General features: G+C 45.3%; 1 protein-coding gene across 2 annotated transcripts in view; it reads left to right on the top strand.

Annotated features, from left to right (window-relative positions):
- The window catches only part of oprl1 (opiate receptor-like 1), a 62,619-nt gene that overhangs the window by 9,056 nt on the left and 26,940 nt on the right, over window positions 1-26,623 (top strand). Inside the window, exon 2 of one of the 2 annotated variants that reach the window (XM_086213082.1) lies at window positions 245-484. The exons of the other annotated variant lie outside the window; for it this stretch is intronic. Coding sequence (XP_086069208.1) covers window positions 276-484 — 209 coding nt within the window. The 5' untranslated portion in view covers window positions 245-275. The remainder of the gene's footprint in view (window positions 1-244; window positions 485-26,623) is intronic. 2 annotated transcript variants of the gene reach the window in all.

Here is a 26,623-nt window from a genome sequence, read left to right as displayed (position 1 = left end):
GGATGGATGGATGGAGGGATGGATGGATGGAGGGATGGATGGAGGGATAGATGGATGGATGGATGGAGGGATGGATGGATGGAGGGATGGATGGATAGAGGGATGGAGGGATGGAGGGATGGAGGGATGGAGGGATGGATGGAGGGATGGATGGATGGAGGGATGGATGGATGGATGTGGCCCAGTGTTGAACTCAGAGGCACACCTCCAAATCTTCTTCCTCTCCACTTCTTTTTCTCTACAGATTAGAATAAACCTCCCTGTTCGGCGGCGAGATGGACTTCCCGGACGATCTGTTGCTGGCCGAGCTGGGTCACCTGCAGCTGTACAACGACTCGCTCTTCCAGAACAATTTCAGTGGTGCCTACAATGACACGGATGCCTTACTGCCAACGGGGGTGAAGGTCACCATTGTGGTCGTCTACATGATCGTCTGTGTCATTGGCCTGGTGGGAAACTTCCTGGTTATGTATGTCATCGTAAGGTAAGGCAAATAAACAACAAGATAATGTGCTATTGTTAGTTATGGGGAGAAGGTGAGAAAGATGTGGGGGCTGCCATGATTTCACATTAAACCTGGATACACGTTGCAGGATAATCTTGATGTCTGATTCTCCTCAACGCCCATGGAGCCATTCCCGAATCAAGGCTGATCTCAACACTTGATCCCGCCAAATTATCATGTAGTTTTACAGGTTTACAGACATAATCTAACATTCCTGTCTGGACTGGAGGCTCACAGATCTGAAGTGTGAGTCGACGGAATATTGAGGTTAGACTAACAATATCGCTGTGTATCCAGCTCACTTCCAGCTTGCACTGCAAAATACGTCTGCCATGGCTTGCCCCACATTTTTTCTTCTTTTTCTGCTTTTCTTTATAAAACAGCGCGCGCACACTGTCTGCCTCCAAGTTTTTCCTCCTCTGAAGTTGTGTTTGTTCACGCAAATGAAATCCACGGAAGTCTGTGGAACGGCCGCTCTGAAGTCAGCCCGGATGAATGCTGAGTGTGGTGATTGAATCGGGTGATCTGTGTAATCTTGAGATTGAGGTTAAAAACCTGTCAGGATGTCCGTGGTCTTTCTGAAATCAGCCGAGGTTTGTAGCTGGTCTCAGGTGTTGGGGAGCCTCCTCTCTCCCTCACTTTCTCCAGCCATGTCTCATTTTTCTGGAAAAAAAAAAACCCTTTGTGTTCGACCCCCTGTTGCAAACCAGATCGCAGGGATGAAATTATTTGAACATCGATAATTAATTCTGTCCACACTGAAAAAAAATGTTTTTTGAATTTACATGAAAAAAATATGTACACATTTATGTACATTAAATATGCTGAAGTCTCATTTGTTAAACCAGCATGACATTTTTATGTCCATTTAAATCTTTTCTTCCATGTTCAGTGTATTGGATTGGCCTATATTCAAGCATCAGGACTTGTTGCTGAAAGCACTGTTTTTCTCTTCTATCAACCTGACCTGCTCAAGTTTCACACATTAGATTCTCAGCTTCTACATATTTGGTGTATCAGGTTCCATGGTCAAATTTCACTCAATGATTCAAATGACAGCATTTTTCCATCCTTCTGCCTGAGCCAGGCTCATCTCAACTACAATTACAAAACAAATGAGGAACACAGAAAGGGAGTTTTCTTCTCGCGAGGAGGGAATCTGACCATGGTTCTATGTCCGGCTCTGGAACCAAAGACCACTGAAAGGTCACACCCCTGAATTTCTGTGGGAAATTTGCAAAACAGAATGCCAAAAATCCTTGGCTGTTCCATTGCACAGCAACACCTCACTCACGCAATCTGTTTTTTGAGAACCTCTGCTTTCTTTGACCGTGAATCCTCATAACCCTTGTTCACCTTCATCACCTTGTACATCAGTGGCAAGATGGCCGACTGCAAAGTCTCACTGCTAAAGGTTTCCCTCCCGAAGCTGTTCCAAGGGGGCGGAGTTTCCAGACAAAACATAACCACTTCTTTTGGCCTTACTGAGACTTCAAGATTTAACAACCCTGAAGGTTAGGAGAGTTCTACAAGACTGACACATGTTCTGAAGGGGAACCCAAGTCAATCATGGCTGCTATACCAGCTGCGTATTTGTAGACTGAACATTTCAGTGCACAAGTGTTTGATCTTCTCAGCTGCTTTACAGCAGTTTGGAGGATGCAGGCTCCTGTTGTCCCTGCAGCTGCTGTCTCCATCTGTCAGTGCCTGAGTCACGGCCTCTGCAGCCCATCTCCACAGCTTTATTGGTCCATAAATCCGTGTAATAATATTGATCTGAAGACAATAACTCAGTGTCAGTCTTGATAAATATTTGACATTGGGAGTTATAACCCAAATCCTAAAGCTGTAGTGCATCGCATTCTCCTAAATGACAGTCGAGAGTCTCCCGCTGGCTGAGGCAGCTTCTTCCTGTTAACGTATGATCATTTCATTCTGGATCGGTAATCAGATCTCTTCTCTTCTGGACTTTCCAAATGCTGTTAGACCCAACAAATCAAATTCTGATGAAGCAACAAGTCATTTTGGGGTTGTTCTGCGAGGCTCAGAATAATTGATGTACTGTTTGAATTTTAGCTAAAAATACTTTTATGTCTCCATGATAGAAATGTGTCCCATGGAGGAGCCTTGACCAGTGTGTGTACCGACTCAGAGGGTTGATCTGGCTGCGCATCTGTTGGACTCGAGAAGTCGGCTCATGCGTGGCGAAAATATGATTCACATCATTGTCATTGCACCGCTCAGTGACCCATTCTTAAGTCACAGAGACAACAAGAGTTGGAGGCTGATGACGATTTCAAGTTTGTTGCATTTTTGGAGGAAACTTTTTCTTAGCGTAGCTAAGAGGGCACAGGAAGTGTGGGGACAGAGGCGTTGACACTCAGCAAAGGCTGTAGGAGCCCAAACACCTGGCGCCAGGTGCCTTTCCTGACAGATTTGATGAGATCGTGGCTTTTATGAGGTCGTTAGAAGAGTGTCTTACTCAGAACGTTGACTGTCAGTTAAAAATCAGAATATGTCTGTCCATGTAAACGTAGCAAGAGTTCCCTGCTGTCACCGTGACAGTCAAGGGTTCTTGATCGCACAACCACTTGTTTAAATAAGTAAATATGTCATTTTTCGTGGAGGGTCAGGCCTGAAACACGGCAGACGCCTCCGAAACACGCTGTGCTGGTGAACGGGTGACCGCTGCTACCACTACACTCTCACAGAACTCCACAGTGTAGCACAGCACCCCTGCAGTAAACCCTCCCTGCAGGAACTTTATGTAAATGCTTCATTTTTGATTAATTATTCAAAGCAAACATGTTCTTCTCTCTCTGTGTATGTAAATTTAGAGGATATACATGCATTTTTTTAACGTCTCCCAATCATCCTGACTATTTATAGCTCCTGACAAATCTGCATTTATCCTTATTTTCTGTTGCGAGGTAACCTACATAACTCCTCAAAGTTCTCTTCATGCCCTACTTAAAGAGACTTTTTTTCTTTCTCTGCTAGTAACTCCTCGGGTTTCAAACATTATGCAATGTGGCAAAATATAGCAGGCAAAAAGAGTGGAGAAGATGAGCGATTCCAACCTCTCTCACCCAAGAATAAATCACGCTCAAGCACTTCCTTGATGAAGCAGAATGTACGACAGGAAAGTAAGTCACTGACGATGATGTGGAACGTGTTTGAGGTGGGATAAATACAGGAAGGGAATGAATCAAAAAGACTTTCTGGAGTAAATGTTTGAAATTTCCAACTTTGGGCAGAATGACCTTGACAGACGCATCAGGATTTCTGGAGTAGTTTTACCACTGTGGTCCTTGTTGACTGGGGTAGCAAACAAGGAGTTCACGATGTCACATGACGGCTGTAGCAGATTCCCTCCATCCTAACGAACCACAGCAGATGTGTGTGGCTACACAACCGGTCTATTGTTTCTCTCCTCATGTCAAATTTCAGCGACGAGACAGAATGAACACAGTGTTGATAAAAGGCTTGAGATGAATTGCATCACAAAGTGAAGCAGCAGTGCAGCATTGTGGGTAGGTTTCACCCCTAAAACAAATCAAATCCATGCGTATCCACGACCCCGTGATGGACATCCAGGCGCAGCAGCTGGGAGTGTCTGTGAAATGCTGTCAACAACAGGACAAACTGAGTGTCCTGATGAAAAACTCACCGGAGAATTCCTCAGAACGCACCAGAGGGTGGCGGGTAAAACGACCAGCTTCTCTCCGCCGCCGTGTATGAATACACCGGCAGGTCTCAATACAAGCCAAGTGCGTCTCTACTCCTCACGTTTGAAATTTGAGTCTGACCTGCAGGTCATGTCCGGTGTCGTTCAGTTTTACTTCCAGAGCATCAAATCACAGCTAAAGTTCACAAATGGAGCAGAACTGCAGTCAGAGACCAGGACTCACCTGGAGGTCGACTACTGAAACATTGTAATTATTAATAATTATTATTAATGCTCTTATAAAAGAAGGGTTTTTTTACATTTCTGACGGTGAGGTTTTGTTTGACGTGGAGCCTTTATTTGAACCCTCTTTGTCATGTGATTTGGATTCCCATTAAAATTCCACATGCTTTTGATGTACTGGCATAAATCTGCTGTCTGCGCAGTGGGCGTATTCTTAGCAGTGACATCATGACCGGGTGCATTTTACATTGAAATAAACAGATCTTTTGTATCAGTTATATGTACACCTCATCAACCTCCCATTGCTGTATTGTTGTTATTTAGGTGTGATCTGATTGGGTGTGTTTTACACTGTTGTGCATGTGCAGCATGTATCCAGCGTGTGACCCTGCAGTTTGATCCCACGGGTGAGTCCAACTGCCTCGCTGGGACTCTTGAGAGCTGGAAAGCGTAAAAAGATAATCAGTGCAGGACAGAGCACTGGTGGAGTGTCTTTAATTTAAAGATGTCCAATTACCTCAAAGAACGAAGCCCAAAGTGCCTGTGCTAAACGCTGTATTAAGGTGATGGATTGTGGGTAATTGCTAAGGGTGGACTCGTGTTTTACGTGGAAGGTAAGAAGCTGGTTCAAGGACTCACCTGCTGGTGGAGAAACCAACAAAATATCTTAATCTGTTGTCTTTGAGCCCACAGATGGAACAATCATTCCTTTCAGTCTGTCAAGGCAGAAGGTGTGGCATTCAATCCACACACACACACACACACACACACACACACACACGCGCGCGCGCACACACGCATCCTTTTGCTATTGTGTCTCTTCTGCCAGCAGATGAAACCACATCCACCTGAGTGTGTCTGCAGTCTAATACATTTGTCAGTTACTGGAGCCCTAAAATCCCAGTGTGACCAGTGAGGCAGAGCTGCTGGTCAGGAAAACTCAAAAAAACAAATCGCATCTTACTCTGATGTCCCTGAAGATCTGAAAGACCAGTGGGCCAAAATATTCTTACACAGTCATGGGTTTTTACTGACGCTGACTTTTTTAGCCCTCCATTTTGGTCTTGCAGGCAGGAAGCAGAGCCTGACGGCTGTTTGTGGCTCTGCCATCTGCTGAGCAGCTCTTGCTACTGTCAGTCACCCAGACTAAGAGGCACACAGTAGATGTCAGGAGCAAGAAGCGGCCATCAGTTTGCTTCCTGTCTGTGTGAGAGTGTTTCAGTCCCTGTGGTCTTGGGACCTAGCAGCACTTTTGGATGTCTGACATTTTCATTTCCTGTCGTTTTTGTTTTCATTTACCTCGTAATATTTCAGCCCTCAGTTTTACCGTATCGCACCAAAATTTTGGACAAGTTTGGTTTCAGTTACCACCAGTACTATGATTACTACCTCTCCTACTGCCAATTTTAATGGTAAAATGAGAAAATGATGATCAGTTTACTAGTATGCACAAGGAAATACTGTGATTTTAAGAAGTGATAAGGATATTGCACTGCTATATTCATCAACATGTTAGCTATATCCTTTCTTTTATTCATGAGTGCAACGATGTTAAAATTTCCCATTTGCAGAAAAACCCCTCTACATTTGATAAAAGAGTGAATTCTGTCACTCTTTGAGGCAGATGGAAAGATGTGACATTCAACCAGCGCAAAAACAAAGACGAACTGTTATCATTAATTACTGTAGAGGTGCCCATCATGTTTCAGCCTCGGCACATGCAGATGGAGAGATAGAAACAAAAGAGAAACACAGAGGCGTGTGATGAGGTGTCAAGTGTGATGGAGGGAGGAAGGAGCAGGAGGAGGCCCGCGTCCCGACAGAAACGAGGGAAAAAACAAAGCAAACTAGGAGCACTGGGACTTTAGTCCAGAGGTGGTTCACTTATTTATTCCAAAATAGAAATGCAGATGGAATAAAATCAACAAAAGGATAGGAGCGTGTCAGCGGACTCCTTAATGAAGGAAACAGAGGATGGACTAATCTAACATACACAGGGAGCTATAATTGGTGGAGCAGTTGCAGCTCGTCTTTCTAATTATCTGGGAGTTGTCGGCTGTGTGTTTTAAGAGTTTTTTAATTCCATGCAGAAAGCCAGATGTAGGTGACACTGAGATGAAGCGTCAGTCGTCACTGTGAGCTAATGAAGTGACTTTCTTCTGTGCTGTTACAGCTTTGCAGAGAGTCTCAAGCTTTCATGTTGTCACTAAGTGCATGGTTGCAAGTGATGGCAGACTCACTTCTCCTTGACAATAATCCTGCAAGCTTGGCACATCCTTCTCTTGGCAACAAGAAGTAAGTACAGGTGGAGAAATCACCTCTACAGTACACGACAGATGCCCCTGGTGGCTGTAGTAATTGTGGCTACAGGAAAGTGGGAAATCAAGTGACATCAGTGATAGGTGAGAGAAATTTGTAGTGAGCAGTGGACGGTTAGAGAGAGAGGTGACTCAGGTCTTTGGGGGTCGTAGTGGAGCTGCTGGGTGGAGAAAGAAGTGACCGGAACAAGATCCCGTGTCTCCATCGAGAGGCGCAGGAATGAATCCTAAACCTCGCAGTAGATTAGCATTCATGAAAATGTGAGTGGGATTTTGTCCTAGTTTTCACTGAAAAGCTTGACATTTGGTCAGCGGTTGCTTATTGTGATGACAAATGACACAGGAAGCAGAGGAAACCAGAGGCTTCGTAGAGGTGAGGTCATGCATCTGGCGTCATCGTTCTAACTACTGTTTTTCCACTTACAAAAATCCAGCAGATTGTGTGAATTTGTGGGGATTATCATGCTGAAAAAAATGGAAGGTGTCATAAATGGGAACAGGGAAACAGTGGGACTGCTCCATGTGACTGTGGGTGATTGAACCAGTAAAGCAGCTCTGGGGAACAAAAGTTGATGATCTTCCAGGTTCAGTTCATCAGGATCATCTTCACTGATGAACCCCTCTGATGATGCTGGAAGCCTGGATGCTACGGTTAGCAGTGCCAAGCTAACGATAGCCTAGGCAGGAACTACACCAGGGTCACGTGACTTCAAGGTCAGCACCACTCAGCTTCAGGCTTCTTCTGTTTTCACTGTGATGACCTTTAATGACCTCTACAACCTCTGTAGGCTCCTCTGGACTCTTGGTAGCGACCCAGGTCATTCATACTCAAACACTTCAACAGTCTGGTATTCACTGATGGATTTTGTGCTGTAGAACAAAACAGTTGAATGTCGTAAACTTGTGTCAACCACGGAGTCTTGTTTAGACCTTTAACTGGGAATTCTTTTAAAGACCCAGCGAGTTGAGTATCATCTTACTGGTTGGAGACTCTCTCCTGCCCTGCTCTGTTACATCCATGCAGGGGCTGCACGTGAAATGTAGAGTTTCAGTGATTTATGTAGCATTCAAGTGTAAAACACTCCCAAAGCCTTCATGTTTGCTTCATCTAAGTGGAGTGTGATGAGAAAATCAAAGCACTGAATTGACTGCAAAGATGAGCCTGAAACCTGTTTGTGCACCACACAGTGCTCACATGAATAATTAGCTTATTGAAACCTTCAAAAGTTTCTTCATTATTCACATTCTGAGGAAGTCAGAAGGAAGTCAGGTTGTGGTTTGGCTCCAGAGACAGATGGAACAGGAGTGCAGCCGCCAGCAGCCGTCCAATCCATCTCTCCTTTCAACAAACTACATTAGCGGTGTATGACACAGAGGAAAAGCTATCAAGCAACATTAATCGAGGTGCTCGCTCTCGCTTTTGGTTTTCCCTGGCACCACTTCCTGTCAGCGCCGCAAGCTCTGTGTCTTCACAGCTCCCAGCGTTGACAGAAAGCAGTACGAGAAAAAACAACTTAAAACTTTCAGTAGCAGAGCAGTGCATTGCAAGCATGTTTTTTTAGCGCGTAACAACAACAAAAGCCACATGCAGGGATTCCTACAAGCATCTGTTTTGTGCGACAGGCCCCCAAAGAGAAGACGAGACCCGAGGGAGATACAAACATGCTGAATTCAGCACAGAACATCCCTGAGACAACGAGAACAGAGCCCGAGGACGGCCAACGAAAGCTGTGTTTCACAATTTTTTTATGATGGAAAAAGTGCTGCCTGGAGGCGTTTTTGTGAGGGAAAAGGGTCCTGTTTCCATAACAACAGACAGATCCAGGATGTTCATTTTAGGACATCATCAGCCCTTAACATCAGTTCTGAGACATCAAACTGGCATTGCTCCCTGAAGTGAAAAACGCGCTGTCAAATCTTAGGCGTCGCTCAACTACGAGATGCCCGGGGATAAAATGGCTCCGGAAGCATCAGGTGAATCTCTGAAGCGAAGCTGAGGTCTGCTGGCAGCCATTAGAGCGTCTCATTCATGTGAAGTGACTGAGTTTGAGCACTTCCACGGCACAGGAGGAATCACCAGGGCAAAAGATGAGTGATTTTGTTGATCATCCATCCATCCTCTATACCGCTTCTCCGTTGAGGGTTATGGGGGGGTGGAGCCTATCCCAGCTGACATTGGGCGAGAGGCGGGGTTCCCCCTGGACGGTTGCCAGACCATCACAGGGCCTTAGGAGCAATCAGGGGCTCAGTATCTTGCTCAAAGACACAGTCATCAGGGGAAGCGAGGATCGAACCAGCGACCCCCCCTGGCCGCCAGACGGGCACCCCACCTCCGAGCCACGCTGCCCCATTTTGTTGATGATTCTGAAAATATTTGGTTATTTCATAAAAAGCCAGAAGTACATGGCTGCGCTTGTGTAGATGTTGTCAACCCTCACACACACGAGCATCCCTTTGCCTTACGAAAGAAGGAAATCACAAGTCAAACACAGTCACCTCCAGGGAGTCCCTGCAAGCACGACAGCCACGTTTGACCTGGAGGTGAGAAGACAAACTGGCAAACGGAGGAGGAAAGAAAGACTGAAGTGGCTGGGAGGGGAGGCTAATGAGGAAGAGGTGACAACTCAGGGGAGGAGCTCACAAGAGCGAGGGAGAGGAGGTGAAAATGGAAATGCATTTCCATAGCTAGAACGAGAAAACTTAAAACAGAAGGATACATTTTGTTTTGTGAGCATCGCAGGATTTATCCACAGCTGCTGGTTGATGAGGAGCACCGATATCAATAAAGAGTGTTTTCTCCTCTGCTCCGTTAAAGTGATAATTCTTTGGAATTTGTGCAAAAAGCCCCCCTGCATTACTTCCATGTGACTCCAGAGTGCAGAAAGAGCCAGCTACATACATTTAGCAGCTAACAGCGACTGACGCTAACAACAGTAAAATACTCGTGGTCTTCGTCATCGAGGCTGATGCTCAATAATCCACAACCACGTCCAACAGACCGTCTTGGGAGCGTGTAACTGAAGAAAGGAGATTTTAAAATGTCAAACATTTTGTGCATTTCATTCTCAGGTGTTTATCTGGAGGGTTCGGGTTAACCCAACTAGAAGACCAGCTCCCGTGTGAAGCCACCTACTGACTGGTAGTTCTGGGGGATAAGATTATGTTCATGTCATATTATACTGTAGAAATCACATTTCCCTTTTTCCATATAAATCCTACACACTGGCCCTTTTGCCCTGCATATGGCAAAACATTTATAGCAACATAGCACATGAATGATACAAATACAGTGGAAATAGCAGGTAACACAGGTCACATGGCTCGTGTGTCTCGATTGAGCCGACTGCGTCAAACGTGTCGTAGAGGATGCCAAGGAGGAAGGAAGTGACAGCTGGTGGACCAGAGAACAACAAAGAGAAGCCACGGATAGGGACGTCAAGTCAACCTGTCCCGTCCCCGGTGGCGGTCTGGAGCACACCTGAGCCAATTAGCACGCTGCGATGTGATTGGCTCAGGAGTCAAAACGTATCTGGATGTTTTTCATCTGAATCCCCAAATGGAAAAAAAAAAAGAAGAATACTGACTGGAATTCCCTGAAGGCTCATTCCGGTTTCACCAGTGTTTGCATGTGACTTTGAGGGGCAATAACCCCCTAAAGTTAAAGCTCAGAACGACTTTATTCGCTCTGGAATGTTGATGTAGTGTTCACGTTCTTGTGAAGTGCTGTTGATCAGCTTGTTTTTTTTACTCAAATCCAGCTGTTCAACATTTCCTAAAATGCTTAAAACGATCCAAACGTCTCCTCAAAGTGGCCAGTCAGTTTCGATTCGTTTGGACCGTCTGCTGTGGAACGTAATCTGGCGTGTGAGCTGAGGCTTGGAGCCGAACTACTGCTGAGCCACCGTCAGCAGCCCGGTTGTCTGAATGTCTGGTCGTCCAGCTGATGCTCTGTGAGCGTAGAGAATGTGCTCTTCTCAAAGGCCCCACGAAACACAAGTCACAGTGAAATTTGTTTTGGGATACTTACCCTGTAGAACTGAATCCGGTATTTTTCCAGACTTGCTCCAGATGAACTGGCCATCCCTGGTTAGCCCTCTGCTAACACACGATTCTGTTGTAGGCCCCATCAGACCAAAATGCATCTCTATGGCAGTGCAATGAGTCACTTCGAGCGAGCTCCCCAGCCGCCACCCGCTAGCATGGATGGGAATGCATGGTGAAGCTGTGCAGCTTAATTGTCATCAGACCAAATGAGTCACAGTATGGCAGCGTAAAAAGTCATGTTGCTGTGGTGGTGTGGCACCCAAAACCATTATTCAGCCGTTAATCAGACAAAGGAAGTCGTTGGAACAAAAGTATCGGGGCTGCGGCGCATCTTCATACGAGGACATACAAAAAAGGCCGCCTCTTCGCTCGGCGCAAAATGAAGTCACGCCCCTGATGTGTCGTCGGACCTTTGAATATTTTTACGAGATGCAGATACTGTGACATTTATTTGGCATCTGTCAAGAATGAAATGAATAATTACCACAAGGACACAGTGTGCATTTGGTTCGGCAGGACCTTTACCTGCAGCTGATCACCATCGTACTGTGGGAGCGGCCCCAAAATGTCTGCACGTGCTCATTCAATACTGTCCTAAAGAGCAAAACTCAAATGACTGGATCACCTGCTGCCCCAGTAAGAGGTGTTCCAGACGAATGTCACTCAAGTCACAGCGTCCATCTTCACCATCTCGTTGGTAGCTTAACATCACCCCCCCAGCTTGTTTTTTGAGTCAACGGAGCAGCATTTTTCCTGCTTTTTAAACGTTGCATAATTCAGACAACAAAGATGATTGCTGTCAACTTCCCGTCTGCTCCTCCTCGGGGAGCTTTGGTGGATTCCTGCTGCTCCTGTAGATGTTCTGCTTGCACGCCGTCCGCTCCATTTACCCTCCCTCCAAAGCTGCGTTCAACTCCTTTGAAAGCAGGAGAAACAAATATCAAATACGTATTCATTAAATACCTGCAGCAGTCCACCTGCAGCAGGAACGGCGAGTCTGCTTCCCCACTAAGAGACACATTTATTCTCAACACACAACGTCATTGAAGGATCAGCGGTTCATTCAGGCTCTAATGCTGCTCATTGTTGTGGTTCATGGTCAGAGTAAAGCGGCCGTCCCGGGGAATCCTGAGCTCCTTTACATTCCACAAAGTGAGAATTCCATGTGATTCCCGCTTTGTTTCGTTAAGGATTCGCTGTGAAGACGAGGAGATGTATGTGGTGATCGTAGAGCGGCTCACCGTGGTTCTAGAGGATAAAAATCCAATTCTCCTTTGAGGAGTTGATTATCATCCATGACGTTGGACCCCTCCGAGGTCGTCTCAGCGCCAGCGGGCAGCGTGTGAACGATGGTATCTGCTCCTGTGGAGGCCTCAAGCTTTTAGGGTACCAACCTTGTTTTAAGGAAAAGAGGTTTTATTGAAGAACCCAAAGAGAATTACCGTACTCCACCGCCCGCCAAGTAACACCTCAGCTAACGTAACGATGCGACGTCTCTGACTGGCTGTCGTGCTGTGACAGTGGAAATACTGAACAAGTCAATGTCAGCTGAAAGGACAGTTGAAGAGTTCAGTTGGAAAGGTACCTGCGGAACCAGAGCCGCTCTGAAGGTGAGCGTCGAGCTCGATGTTGACGTCCACAAATATCCTTGGATGCAGAATTGTCAGGGGAGAATTCATCAGTGAGAAGTAGGCCAGCGGTCCTGCAGCAGTCCATGAAGTTGGGCCCCGTGGTGCTCCTGGCACGGTTGGGTGTTAGACATAATTGGCTGGGGGTTGTGTGGCTGCACTAGCGCCTCCTCTGGTCAGTCTGGGCACCTGTTCAAAGGAAGAAGGGGAAGAAACTCTCTCTGTCTTCTTCCTCTGTGTGAAATGAAACCTTTCCAATCCTTGTCAGAACGGTTGATAGAAACGATTGTATCAAGCAGAGAACTGTTTGTTATTACTCGTCTCTATGAGACTGTTCAACTATACATTTCTGTTAGTGTGTGTGTGTGTGTGTGTGTGTGTGTGTGTGTGTGTGTGTGTGTGTGTGATGCAGGGTAATGACTGTGCCTTCCTCCTTCCTAATGACCACTGTGAATTATGAGACCATTTACTCTGCAGTGCAAATGAGTCCCTCACATTGCACACAGTGGGGGTCCGCGTGTGTGTGTGTGTGTGTGTGTGTGTGTGTGTGTGTGTGTGTAAAACAGACACCAAATATAGCAGTTTGTCCCTCATGACTTCCCTGTCTCTCTCATTTGCATATTTTCAGGTCGTGTGCACCAGCTCTTCTGTCTGCCATCCTCCATTGTCTAGATTTCTCTATGAATTTTTAATTTCAGTTCACTTAATTTGCATCATTTTTCAAATGTGCAGGCTTATCAAAATACAAAAAAAAAAAGAAAAAGCTGATTAAATTGTAATTGCCTATTGGAACTCAACAGTGAGGCTCCAGAAGGGAAGATCATTCATATTCTCCATGGAGAAGTTGAGTATTGTCGTAATGTTGTAGAACCGTCGGACTGTAGACTAGAGAAAAGGCTGTGAAATGAGGACATCGCCCTCAAGCTCATATCATGTCAAACAAACAAATACACCAAGTTGATTCACTGTGTCATTGAGCCTGTTCCCCCAGTAGAACGAGCAGATCGGTTCAAAGTACTAGAAGTGGTCAGGAGGAGGACGCTGTTTTGAACGTCACTGTCGCGAGGGTGGATGTTGTGTAGCTGCAGCTGGCTGTGTGTTTGTGTTGGTGTGACAGGGTCATACATGTTCCTTGATGGTTCTAACTTCACAAAATATGTAAATATTCTAATTGTAGTTGTAAACCTCTGACTGAGTTCTTCCGTTAAGCCCTGAATGTGCGTGTGTGTCATTTGGAATAAAAAAACGTCCGGCAGCCATGAAAGAGATCCTGCTGTGTCGCGCCGTCCTCCCTGTCACACCCAACGCAAAACAGTGTTCACATGAAGTTGAACCATGTGCCTAAACAGCCTTCCTGCACACGTGACCAAACGAAGCGTGACACGCCACTGGGATACACAGCGAAAGTGCGCTCAGTGGTGATTTACCATCAGAATCCCAGCTGGACTTGAATGAAGCGGCTGGTGACCATCCAGATGCATCAAGTTTGTTCTGACCTGCCCTCAATAAGAAGCTTCTATTGCTGACAATCGTGATCATATACCTCGATGTGAAGAACAGGGAAAGGTATGACATCATCCTGTGGCATGACTCCACCAAATGAATTCAAATTAAATACACCTTTACTCACAGGTGGGTGGGACCAAATATCATATTTAATCAACTTCTCTTGAAATGATGATGGTGATGAGAAAATCTGATTCTGTGTGTCTGTGAGTGTGGTTGCCTCGCCATCCTAAGCTGCTACCTGGAAGTGAAAGATCCCTAAACGACACTGACTCTGACATCAATTGCAGGTTAAAAAAAAGGTGTGTGTGGGAGGTAAAGACTCCTAATCAAGAGTAATCGCGACAGCTCTGACAGCCAGTCGGCACACATGAAGACCATCGGAATATCGTGAAAAAACTCTTCCCTAAAAACAAGAAGGCAGAAACACGAGGAGCGAGCTGTCGCTGGCTCTCCTTCACCCGACCTTGGAGGGAACTCAGCCGACAGGGTGCAGGAAACCAGATGCAGAGATTAAATGCTGAAATGTGGCATCAGTGCGAAGGCAAACGGGGTAAATTTCCACTGGTAAATGGAGTTCTCTCACCTCCAAACCGACTCAACATGCAAAGTGGCCAGAATAGGATTCTCTGTTCAGAAGGGTTCAACTGTCTGCACTCGTCCGGCAGGTTCAGTACATTGAAAGCCTGAACATCGGTCAAGCTCTCCTCTCTCACCACACGCTTCTGTCTGTCTCTGGCTGCTTTACAGAGTAAAAAACAAGATTGGGGTCATTATCTAGATGTGTGTTGATGTGGATTGTAACCAAGTGCTTTTCCTCTGCTGTTTTTTGTTTTGCATGTGGCTCCATACAGTCAGTGACTGAATCATGTTCCTGGAAATGATCAGACAAGGGGTGTTTATGCTGCATCTTGGTTTAAGTCCCACCTGCCCACCCGAAGAGGGAAGATGAAGTTGTTATGGTAGAAGATTAATCCCCAAATTCATTGCAGATAAGAGTGGTTCAGCTGGTCGAGGCAGATGGCCGCCCACCAGCCTGGTGTGGTCCTGTTTGGACTGGCGAGGCTCAGCTTTGGACTTCGGTTTCCTCTGTCGGGACTGTCGTTGGGTGGGCTTCTGGCTGTGGCCTGTCAGACTGGTTCCAGTGGTTCTCATCTTGTGTTCTCTCCAGCGGGCGCCGCCAGCACAGGAGCGGCGTCTGGCAGCCTCGTATCGTTCAGCCACGCATGAAAAAACAGTGCTGGCGTGTTTGCATTTCTTTAAGCAATCACACTCAAGAGGCTGTTGTTTCTCCTGTTGAGGCTTGAAACCTAATAGCAAGTTATACCTGCACCATGGTTCCAGCCAAGCAAATTAAATTAGGTCCTGTTTTAATTGGAAATGTTATTCATTTGTTTTAGTTCCTGCCCTTTATTCTCTTCACCTGTGGATCACCCTCTTACAGCTCCGCCTGTCCCTGTTGTGTCTCACCCAATCAGCTGCCTTCGCCGGCTGCTCACCGTTGCATCCAGTTTAATCCAGTTTTGTGCCTCCACACCAGCAGCAACTGCAGGCATTGCGTTCTCAAGTTCTTGTCCCGTTCTGATAAGCACGACACCTCCGATCTGCCCTGAGAGAATTTCTTCAATCACCACAAACGTGCACTTGGATCTAAAGATCAACTGGAACCATTTTGGTTGACAAGGTTCAAAGGTCAAGGTCAGCATCTCCTTATGTTGGCACATTAGCTGTCCCATTATTGAGCATAGTTTGCAGCACACATCCTTTTGGGCTGAACGATAATCTAATAGTAGTAGGGCTGGGCGGTATCACGATATATATCGTCTGGACGATAGAAAATGTCTATTGTTTCATGTTAAACTTTATCGTTTATATCGTGGTGTCGCAAAACAGGCTTTACGGCAGCATTTTACGTCATCGACGCACCTTACGGCAAGCCCAGGCACGCGGCTCAAACATACACAGCCATGGAGGAAGACGCTGGACGCCACACAGAAGAACATGTTACCAATTCTCAATCTAAACAACAACAAGATGACGAACAACCAGCGCAAACGGACGAGCTTGTACCTAAAAGAGGGGGAACTTCTGTCATATGGCGGTGGTTTGGATATAAAAAGACCGACAAGGATCAGACTACTGCACTTTGTAAAGTTTGCCGCTGCCCGATCCAACAACAGACTCGAACACGAGTAACTTTTTTTATCACCTGAAAAAAGAATCATGAGAAAGAATACAGAGAGAGTCAACGAGAAAAAGCAGCAAAAGCTGGGCCGAGTGACGTTGACGTTGAGAAGAAACTCCAGACGCAGACATTGCAACAGGCTTTTACCCGCGGCTCAGCATGTAGCCACACCTCCCGCAGATGGAAGGAAATAACCATGGCCGTTAGGGTCGAGAAACGGGGGTTTCTTGAGTTGGTGCAAACACTCGACCCCTGATATGAAACGCCCAGCCGAAGACACATCGGTAGCGTTGTGTTACCTGCTTTATATGATGAGTGCCGGGCAAAAGTGGAGGAAGAAATAAAAAATAAAATAAACTGTTCATTCATTGAATTTACCAAAAATGTGCTAAAATCGTGACGTATATGGTATCAGGATATAAAATGAGCTATATCGTGACTTATATCGTATCAGGATATAAAATGAGCTATATCGTGACTTATATCGTATCAGGATATAAAATGAGCTATATCGTGACGTATATGGTATCAGGATATAAAATGAGCTATATCGTGACTTATATCGTATCAGGATATAAAATGAGCTATATCGTGACTTATATCGTATCAGGATATAAAATGAGCTATATCGTGACGTATATGGTATCAGGATATAAAATGAGCTATATCGTGACTTATATCGTATCAGGATATAAAATGAGCTATATCGTGACTTATATGGTATCAGGATATAAAATGAGCTATATCGTGACGTATATGGTATCAGGATATAAAATGAGCTATATCGTGACTTATATCGTATCAGGATATAAAATGAGCTATATCGTGACGTATATGGTATCAGGATATAAAATGAGCTATATCGTGACTTATATCGTATCAGGATATAAAATGAGCTATATCGTGACTTATATCGTATCAGGATATAAAATGAGCTATATCGTGACTTATATCGTATCAGGATATAAAATGAGCTATATCGGGATATAAAATTTTGGTCATATCGCCCAGCCCTAGATAGTAGTGGTCATAGGTCACATGACCTGCACACGTCGCTGTGACACACAACAGTGACGGAGTACTTCTTGTTTCTCTCAGTCGTTGTCAGGTCCTTTGTTCGCCTCTGTCTTGGTTGTGTGATTTAATGTTTCTGTTTGTTTCCTAGTTTTTCCTACCCACACCTCCTATTTGTGCTTAGAACCTCTATAGATGTGACTCTGCTGCTCATTCATGCATTCGCTTCCACCTGCCTCCGCCTCCTCCTGTTACACAGGGTTTGTCCTCGCCACTGTCGACAGCTGCTAGCTAACCCAGGAATTGTTTGTGTCTATGTTCAAAGGGTGCTCAAAGATAACTTCTCCTGATGAACTGTAACCATAGAAATAATTCAGAGATGTTGAAATGGGGTCAGAATGACTGCAGAGACAACAAGAGGTTGAAGGAAGCAGCTGGTCACTGTTACATTTTCCTAACCCAACCATAACCACAGCCTTGGCGGTCATAAATGTCACCATTGCCTTGTTCTTTAAGTGCGGATTCCTCATCTTTCATTGAACGTGACGGCGACTCCCTTAAAGTCTGTCATGAAGGAGATGTATGGTCCTTTGTGATCCGCAGGAGGCAGCGTGCAGTGATGGATGATGTCACCTCTATTCAGTATAAATACATTTCTGCGGGGCTAAAGGAAACAGTATCAAAAACATTTACCTGGAATATGAAAAAGTAACAACCAATGTGTGCCTTTTGTGTTGCATCGTTGCTGTAGATCACACAGTTCTTCCCCTAAATCAAATAAATCAAGATTGAAAGATGCAGCTCAGTGCGTTCAGAGCCGATCAGCAGAGCTGCGCAGTGAAGACGTGGAGGGAAAAATGAGGAGAAGCTTTTCTCTCTGTTTCTGTTCTATTCCTCATTATCCTTTTTTACTCTTTGGTCTTTGTTGTCATCTGCAGTACTTCCTCTCTCATCACTCCTGCTGTCCTGTATTTTCTTCCTGTTGGTGCAAGTTGATGAACACGTCACAACTCCAGTTATCAATAGGAGGAGAACCTTTCACCCAAAGATGTTCTGATGGTTTCTTAATTCAAGGTGGCCGTAGAAAAACCTTTTCTGTTCTTCTCCAGAGAACTTTGAGAGATACAGACACTTGAGTGCAGGTGTCTTTTACATCTAAAAGGAACATTTGCCCTGTGACGTATCATCGAAGACCATCTGGTGTGCTGTGGGATTCCAGCAGATGTTAGGTCACACCTGTGTTGACGGTGATGGATGAATGTTTCTCTCAACTGTGACAGAAGTAACCAAATTACAGCTCTGACAGCGGAGCCCCCATCACAAAACTACAAGTCATCATGTTTAGGGGGAGGGGAAAAAAACCTGCTTTGGCGTGATGGAGGAGTTGTTCTTGGGAACTGCTGATCTTCTTGAAAAGACACCACCAGGTGGCACTAATCTACCCGGAATGAAATGGGCTGTTCCTTGGTTGTACTACACCCCTCCAACAAGTCAAAATTGGTCTTGTGGTAGAACGGATGCTGCATGCACAGCCCTCCAGCCTCTGTGCTCCGGTTTGCTTCCTTCCTTGGTCAAACCAGGGCAGGATTTTGCCATCACTGCAATCAAACCACGCTCAGGTTCACATAGAAAAGAGCTGAGACCATGTTGGGGCGCTTCAGTTGGTCAATAGAATGTACCAAACCAGGGTTAGACTAAATCAGAGCAAGAGAGAGTTCGTCCTTCTCATTCCATGTACTTGCTGATGGGCAAACAGTGTGTGTATGGAGGAGTGCAGTCTCAACCAGCTCCTAACAACCCAGAACCAACAATGATCGACTGCAATAAATAAAATCTGCTTGACTCAAGTGCTGAGGCGCCGCGCGTCTTCACTTGGCATTTGTTGCCAGGTGTTGAGCAGCTTCAGGGCTGATGGAAACAATTTCACATGCTACAAATGTATGAATTTGCTAGGTAAGAAAACATCAGCATTTCAGTGTGTGTGTGTGTGTGTGTGTGTGTGTGTGTGGCAGAGCAACACGTGGTTTGGCAATGTTGTCATTTCCTCACACTGGAACCGATTGAATGTGAGGCTAATTTCTCTCTCTCTCTCTCTCTCTCTCTCTCTCTCTCTCTCTCTCTCTCACACACACACACACACACACACACACACACACACACACCTTGGTGGGGTTAACAGCATGTGCAGTCAACCCTGCTCTGGGCCTCTGCGAGACACTTTCCTTAATGAGGGCCTCAGATGGCGAAACTGAACGAGACCATTTACCATCATCACGGCTAATTTGGCTGCTGCCCGGCGTGAACGCGGCGCCACGTCTACCCCCGATCACGCCTTCAACCAGCAGCCCTGTGATTCTTAACTTGTAATTCTGAGTAAATGGAGGGAATGTATATGTGATCTAGAAACAAAATGCAGCAGTTTATATGGGGGGGGGGGGGGGGGTGACGTCCCAGAAGGGAAGCATCTGGTGTGATGTCAGCAGAACAAACACTGCTGGACGTGCTGAAGCATCTGTAAAGGAATCAAACCTAAAGAGGACAGGAACATCTGCCAGTACCCGCAGCAGGTCATTGATTAAGTCTACACATTTGCTTACGCTGGAGATTTTGATTACATCACACATTCCACAGCAGATGGAGTCTCTGTTGCCATGACGATGCAGTGGTTCTAGGCACTGTCAGATTTCTCATGTTATGCTAAGACAGAACATTTTTCCGTGCGTCCTTCCCGACCAGTGAGCCATCAAACCGACCAAGCTGAATCCCCTTAAAGCAACATGAGTTAGAGACTTTGACTAAAACTTAAAAGTCCAACATCAATTTCATGGTACGTTGACTTTGAAATACAGACAATGGCGCCTGTCATTTCTCCTCTGAGCCCTGAACACTTGGTCCTGCACTATGTAGGATTAATTTGAGCTGGCAGACACGGATCTCTTGCTAGCTTGCAGTGTTGATATTAGAGGTTTTTTCTTGCAAGTCCAAGTCGTGTCTGAAGGCCGTGCATGACGGGAGGCAGTGACTTTCAGCTGATCAGGTACTGTCCTGGCATGAATGCACCAAGTAAAGATTGTGCACGAGTCCTAAAGCCAAGTCAAGTCTCAAGTGTTTTGAGTGTGAAGAGCCTGCCATGTGCATTTAGCTTGAAGCTAATGGCGCTCTCCTGCCACCAACTACAGTAACAAGTTCATACACCCTAAGATTGTTATGCAATGATGCCGTCGCTAAAACTTTTGTCACGATAGCCAATAACCTTCAGCATGGCTGCTGGCCAAAAACTGAGCAAAGACGTGGCCTACATTTAGAAGTAAAAGATGCGCCAAATCTGGCCAAAGGGTGCAGCTCCAAAAGTAATGCATTCTATCTGGATTCTCTCTTATATGTTTCTCTGTTTTACCTCAGAATCTTCCCTTTGGCCCAGACTTAGCTGAGGTATGAATGTGTTGGTGTTGATGGGGCTCTGGACCCTGTGATTACACAAATAAACGAGAAAAAAACTGAAGGAGAGTGATAAAAAGCTGGTGAAAGGTTAAAGGCGAAGGGAAGAAATAAAGCAAGAGGTGGGGGTGGAGAGAGCCAGAGAGAGTAAATGTGAAGAGACAAGAAGCAGAGGAGGCGAAACATCAAGGGAAGGAGGGAGGAGGAGGAGGAAGGGCCAAACAAGGGAGATTAAGATGCGAGAGGACAGAGAGGTGATAAATGGAGAAGAGCAGGAGTTCTCAACCTGCATGGATTCTTCCTGGAAGGTGAAGGGATGATTCACAGCCTCACAGGGAAACCCTGCAACAGGACTTAGTTGGAGAGGATGAAAAATGAGGTGGAGGAGAAGCTAGTTAAGTCTGTCTGTAATGAACCGAGTTTCCCTCGAGAATGACGAGTGCTTCAAAGTGAGCGTGGGTTTTGTACTGTACCAAAGGTGGACAAATCTGTTTCAACAAGTCTAAAGATATGCTAATTATGGTGGAAATTATGTTCTCTATTATTCTGATTACAGTTGATGGTTCTGTGCTGCGGTGCTGACGAGGTTGTAACAAGAAGCAATGGAGGAGGGAGGGAAAATCCAGGCTAGGCAGTTGTTGTTTCTCCGTCGTGAATCAAGAGCAACACGAGCAGCTCCTGAGGTGATGATGTCACTGGAAATGGTCCCAGGAATGAGGCGTCCAGTCAGGACTAACAATTATCAGTCATGAGGAGGTCATGTGATCACTTGCGTGTGTTCGTTGGCAGGATATCCGAAAAATGAACGGATGGATTCTGATGAAATTTGGTGGAACGATTGGTAATATTACAAAAAAGAAGTGATGGACTTTCAGAGGTGATCAGAACCGTGCGGTCCATCCCGGTGCTGGAGCCCCGGTGAAATGGAGCTGTCTTCAATATCGTAGAATCTCTGAAAATGATGAGCTTTTGTTGATGCAGTTCATTCAAGCCATGTGTTTCAATTAGACTGTATCAATATAAAGTATTAGAACCTCCACTAATGAGGCGATGCTTCCTGTGGCATCTGTTTGTCCTCAGGATGACACAAAAATTTAGGTGTTGGTGGAGGGCTGTGGATCAGTCATAGCGCCATCAGGTGGCAAAGGGGAATTACACGTTGATGTGGTCAGAAACAGCTCAAGTACTCGGGATGGGTTTCTCCCAAGACGGCTTCCGTTAACGCTGTTTCCTTACAAACTGGCTGTTCTTGAAGATTAGCCAAGAGACAGGAAACGGGCAAAATGTCAGAGGGTTGCCTTCGTGTGCTGCACAGCAACATCATACAGTGAGTGTGAGTTCTGTAGCACCCCCTCGTGGATGGAAAAGTGATACCTGCACCACTCGTCGGACCCCTCCCACTAAATCAGGACGCGATCGGGTTTCACCTCCGTCTCACTCGTTATTCCAGCTTCAACGAGAGCCGCCTCCTAAGTCTTCATTTTCTTGTTTCTTACGGAGAAGAATATGAATTCCTCTACACCTCCCCTTCCAAATGAATCCATCAACTGTCTGCTGCTAAAGTGAGCTGAAGTTGTAATCTCAGAGAGTTCACGTTACTGTATAACCTTGACAGTTTTGACAAGTTCCTCCTCTCAGATTATCCTGATAAGCATCAGATAAATGGGCCACAGGTCATTGGTCTCCCCCTTCACTGTTCCACCACATAATTATAAGGGCTTTGAATTTATCCATTGAGACACGGAGCGCTATCAAACCTTATCCAAACTAATTTCACGCATGATTACACCCGTTTCCTCAGAACAATAGTGAGATGATAGGTAGGATGATGACTTACAGGGGAGGTGGATGCAGACAGGAAATAGGAGGGACGGCAGTTGGACTCAGCGCGTGATGACCTGAAATATTTGCTGAAAGCCCGACACAAAAATAGCACAGGCGTTTGTTGCCTTTTGTCCGGCCCCTGGCGGCGCGACTGTGTTCAAGCTAGAGGACACATGAGCTTAACACCAAGGTGGAGGAGCAAGCAGGCAGGGCGCAGGGAGCGTGGCACATGCACTGTCGATTGACCAGTGCTTTTGTTAACGCTGCGGCGAGAGCGGCCGACCCTCTAATTAGTGTCTCAAGCTGCGTTCAAGAGCGGTTGGTTGAAGAACCTGAAGACAAACACAAGTTCTGTGCGACTGAGAAGCCCGACCTACCTCAAGGATTTGGATTTTCTCAAGCTGACAAGTTTGCTACCATTGTTAATCATGAATGCTGATCATTTATTGATAAGAAAGAGTCTGCACTGAGGTATATTGTGATGAGCTGACTAACAATGCGCACTCTTAAATCTGTGTCTATGGTTTTCAAGCTGCCATCTTCAGAAGCTGGTGTGTTGCTTTTGTAGTCGAGTGCTCTTTGATCAACACTGCAGTATAATGAATAGCCTAAGAGGACGTGACCTTTTGTGGTTCACTAAATGATTCAATCAAAATATCAGCCTTTGTTCTCTTAAGATGACAAGAAAAATGCAAAGTGTTCGCAGTACAAAAGTTATGTGTTATGTTGATATAACGTAATAATTCACTCAACTAGAAAGAAAACGCACAGGGGTCGTGCTTGTGACTTCCTTTCTCCAATACTTGTATTGATGTTGGTTGAAATCATTTGCTTCTCCCAGCATCATTGTCTCAATCAGCAGTCATAGGCCTCGTTTGTATAAATTTCCATTCCCTTCCATATTTTGCATTCTTATATAACAAATCCAGGACCACACGTCATTTTGCCGGCGTCAAACCACTTTAAGACCTATTTGACTCATCTGACTTGGTAAATAAACCCCTGCAGTGTCAAATCAGGAGCACCAAACAAAGCCTGGGAGTCGTCCCATCCACCTCCCTCAGCCTCACCCGCCATCATCCATAAATAAAGAGGCTAACATCAACTGCAGGGAAAGTTTCTGAATCAAAGTTTAAACCTTTTCAGGCTTCCTTCCAGACTTTGAAGTTATGGAAAGTTTTCTAGTACAACAACCTTACTTCACCCTCACAGGGATAGATTTGCTGGATTTTATCTTCTGATTTTTGTACAAGCCGTCAGAAGGATTTTATGTTTATTTTTCCAGTTTAACATCACATTTGACTCAAACCTTTTCATTTGCTAGTTTCTGTGTAGAAAAAAAACAACTTCTAGCCTGAGCTGGCAGCTTTGAGATGTTTTATCGACACATTCAAACCTATGCTGCTATATTTTAGCAAGTTCAGATGCTCATATACGCGTTTCTACTGCGATATTTAATACAGAAGTAAAGGCAATATTTGTACCCATTTTAAAAGATGAGGTAATTTCTTAACTGAAGGTAAAGTTTGCAGTATCTTCATTATCTTATAAATGATTCTCATGGACAGAATAATGGGGACTTACAAGGCACAATCCAACTTGTTTTTAAAGTTATGAAATGAAGTTCACTTGAATGCAGTGTTCCAAACCAGCTCTTTAATATTTTCACTTCTTTTCTCACTATTTCCACCATTTAAAGTATTTTGAGACCCATACATATGTTTTATTTACAAAATAAAGAACGATGGTCCCAACACGGAGCCCTGGGGAACCCCTGAGATAACTGTCAGTAATGATTTGAAGTTATTTATGTGTATTTTTCATTTTTCAGTTTTTCAATGATCATGTATCCCCAAGGCTTTTCGATTTCTTTTTAAAGTAGCTTTTATTTCAAAACAAATACAAATGTATGTAATTGTTCTATTACGGTCACTATCAGTTAAACATGTTGCACGATCACATTTTAGTCCCATTTGGGGTTGTCAAAAATATCCATTTATTATCGATTTTGAAAAGTTAAACGGTACTAAATGACTTTTCAATAGTATCGATGTATCGATACTCTACCTGCCTCCTTGGTTTGCACATGTGCCGCCGCCAACACACACACACAAACAGACAGAGCGCTGCCCGGGGGGGGGGGGGGGGGGGGGGCGAGCCATCGTGCAGCAGCCCCTCCCCTCCTGCCTCGCTCACACAAACAGCGCTGGCTGTATTTTTTTTTTTTTTGTGTCGTCGCTCTACGTGTGTAAGCTGCCATATGATGGCAGGACCTTCGCAACCAGTTTTAATAAATAAACAAAACAGTAGAAGTGCTGTTTGGAGGCTGTTTGGATTTGAGTCGGATGAACAAGGAAAGCCAAAGGACAGCAGCAAGGCGCTAGCAAGAGATGCAACAGGACTGAGCTGACAAAAGGAGGGAAACAACGAAGGTAGCAAAGCTCCTCCCACACAGACACGAGGCTGGTAACAGTAGAACTTGAAGTACGTGTTGCCTGGAGTTGTCACATCTATCGGTGTGTACTTTGACGTGTTGTCTTGTTAGCGAGCGCTGGCTAAAGCTAATCGACAGTAGGTTACATTCATTAAAACTTATTTGCATGCTGTTAATGTGTGAAGAATAACTTGAAAAAGTTCTCTAACTCAAGAATAAAGTTCTTTATTTTTCTTTACATAAAAACATTTCTGCACTAAATTCTGAGAGGTTGCGTAGTGTCGAAAATCAAATCGATTATCAATATTTTTCAAAATATCGTGTCGAAGTGTGAAATCCAGTGTCGTGACAACACCAGTCCCATTCCAGTCCCATTCCAGTCCCATTCCGATGTTTTGACAGTGTCCCTTCAGACATATAATCTGCTCAAGGGTTATTGATTAGCTATCAGCGTCCTCTCCTGCTCTGCTCCTTGCACACTGGATAACATTTACTTGTTTATGACATTGTGTAGTCACAACAGTTAATCCCTGAGAATACCGGCCCATGTCAGTGTTGCGTGTCCAGAGCTGCGCCAGGGAGGTGAAGAGATCAGAGCCTTTGGTTTGCCCGTCTGGCTGTGGGCAGGATTACACAAAAACATGACGCCAAATTTCACCAAATGTTGTGGAGGGAGTGAAGCCTTGGACAAGGAAAATTCAACACATTTAGGGACACATCTGTTTGGTGAATGTCATCTTACCGTAGCTGAGGTTTGTGCTCTCTGAGTGTATTTCATTTCCAAAAACTCTCAATCTCCATACAGACGTCCCAGTGTCGACCTTGGCAGTTTGTTCCTCGGATGTTGGGAGGGCTGTGACTTTCTCATCCTGTTGTCTCAAACAATGTCCAATTTTTGACATCAGAATTGAGGCTTCAACCATTGAAACATCTGTCACTCCATCTGCTGTTGTGTTCTATGAACTAATACTCAGGATCAGCGTCATTCTCCATGTCTCATCCATTTTTCATGTATTCTGTTCAGGTCCATGTTTTCACTAAGTGTGGATGATGAAGCACATTCAGAAGAGAGGAGGTGAGGTAGGCTAATGGCTAAATGCTGTGACACCATGCTCCCGTGCACGCTCGCCTGAAGCCACCGGGTCGCGATCAACCATGTCAGTGTGGACACTGGGTCCTTCACCTGCTTAGACAGAAACCTCGGCTGTAATGTTCGCAGGAGTTGAAAGGTTTTGTGATAATGCACGACATGTTTGCCGGGAGACAGCAGTCAGCAATCATGAGGCCAGTGCTCTAATGCATTTGGCAGAGCTCTGAGCGAAGCTGGCAGGCTGGCAGCAGCGGCGAGGAGGCTGTTGAATGACGAGAGGCCGACCATCTGAGCATGCACGACGCGTTCAAACTCAGCACCTGGATTTATAGAAAAATCATTCATTATTTACTGGCTGCGTCGGTGCTGGTGCTCTAAGCACTGCTGACTCTGTGTGTGTGTGTGTGTGCGCGCGTGTGTGCGCGTGCATGTATGTGTGTTTGTGTGTGTGTGTGTGTGCATTAGCGCACATGCAGCTGCTGATGGTAGCAGAAACTGTGACAGCATGGGAGGTGAGGTAATGATGTTTCAGTCCTCTCGCTGTCGTCTGATCTCCGTCCGTCACTCTCTTTGTGATAATGAGGACAGAAGCAGAACTACATGGCAAGTGTGTGTTGGTGTGTATGGCAGAGAGAGCAAGACCTGCGTGTATCTTTTTTTCAATTTTCTAGCATCTTAAGGTCCACAAATCCTGTTGCTGGGAGTCTGATGTGTATGACATGAGTAG

This window comes from Aulostomus chinensis, chromosome 9, assembly GCF_037954235.1.
Source record: "Aulostomus chinensis isolate RoL2024-O1b breed Wild chromosome 9, RoL_Achi_v1.0, whole genome shotgun sequence".
Classification (NCBI taxonomy): domain Eukaryota; kingdom Metazoa; phylum Chordata; class Actinopteri; order Syngnathiformes; family Aulostomidae; genus Aulostomus; species Aulostomus chinensis.
This window is presented reverse-complemented; position numbering and strand designations above follow the sequence as displayed.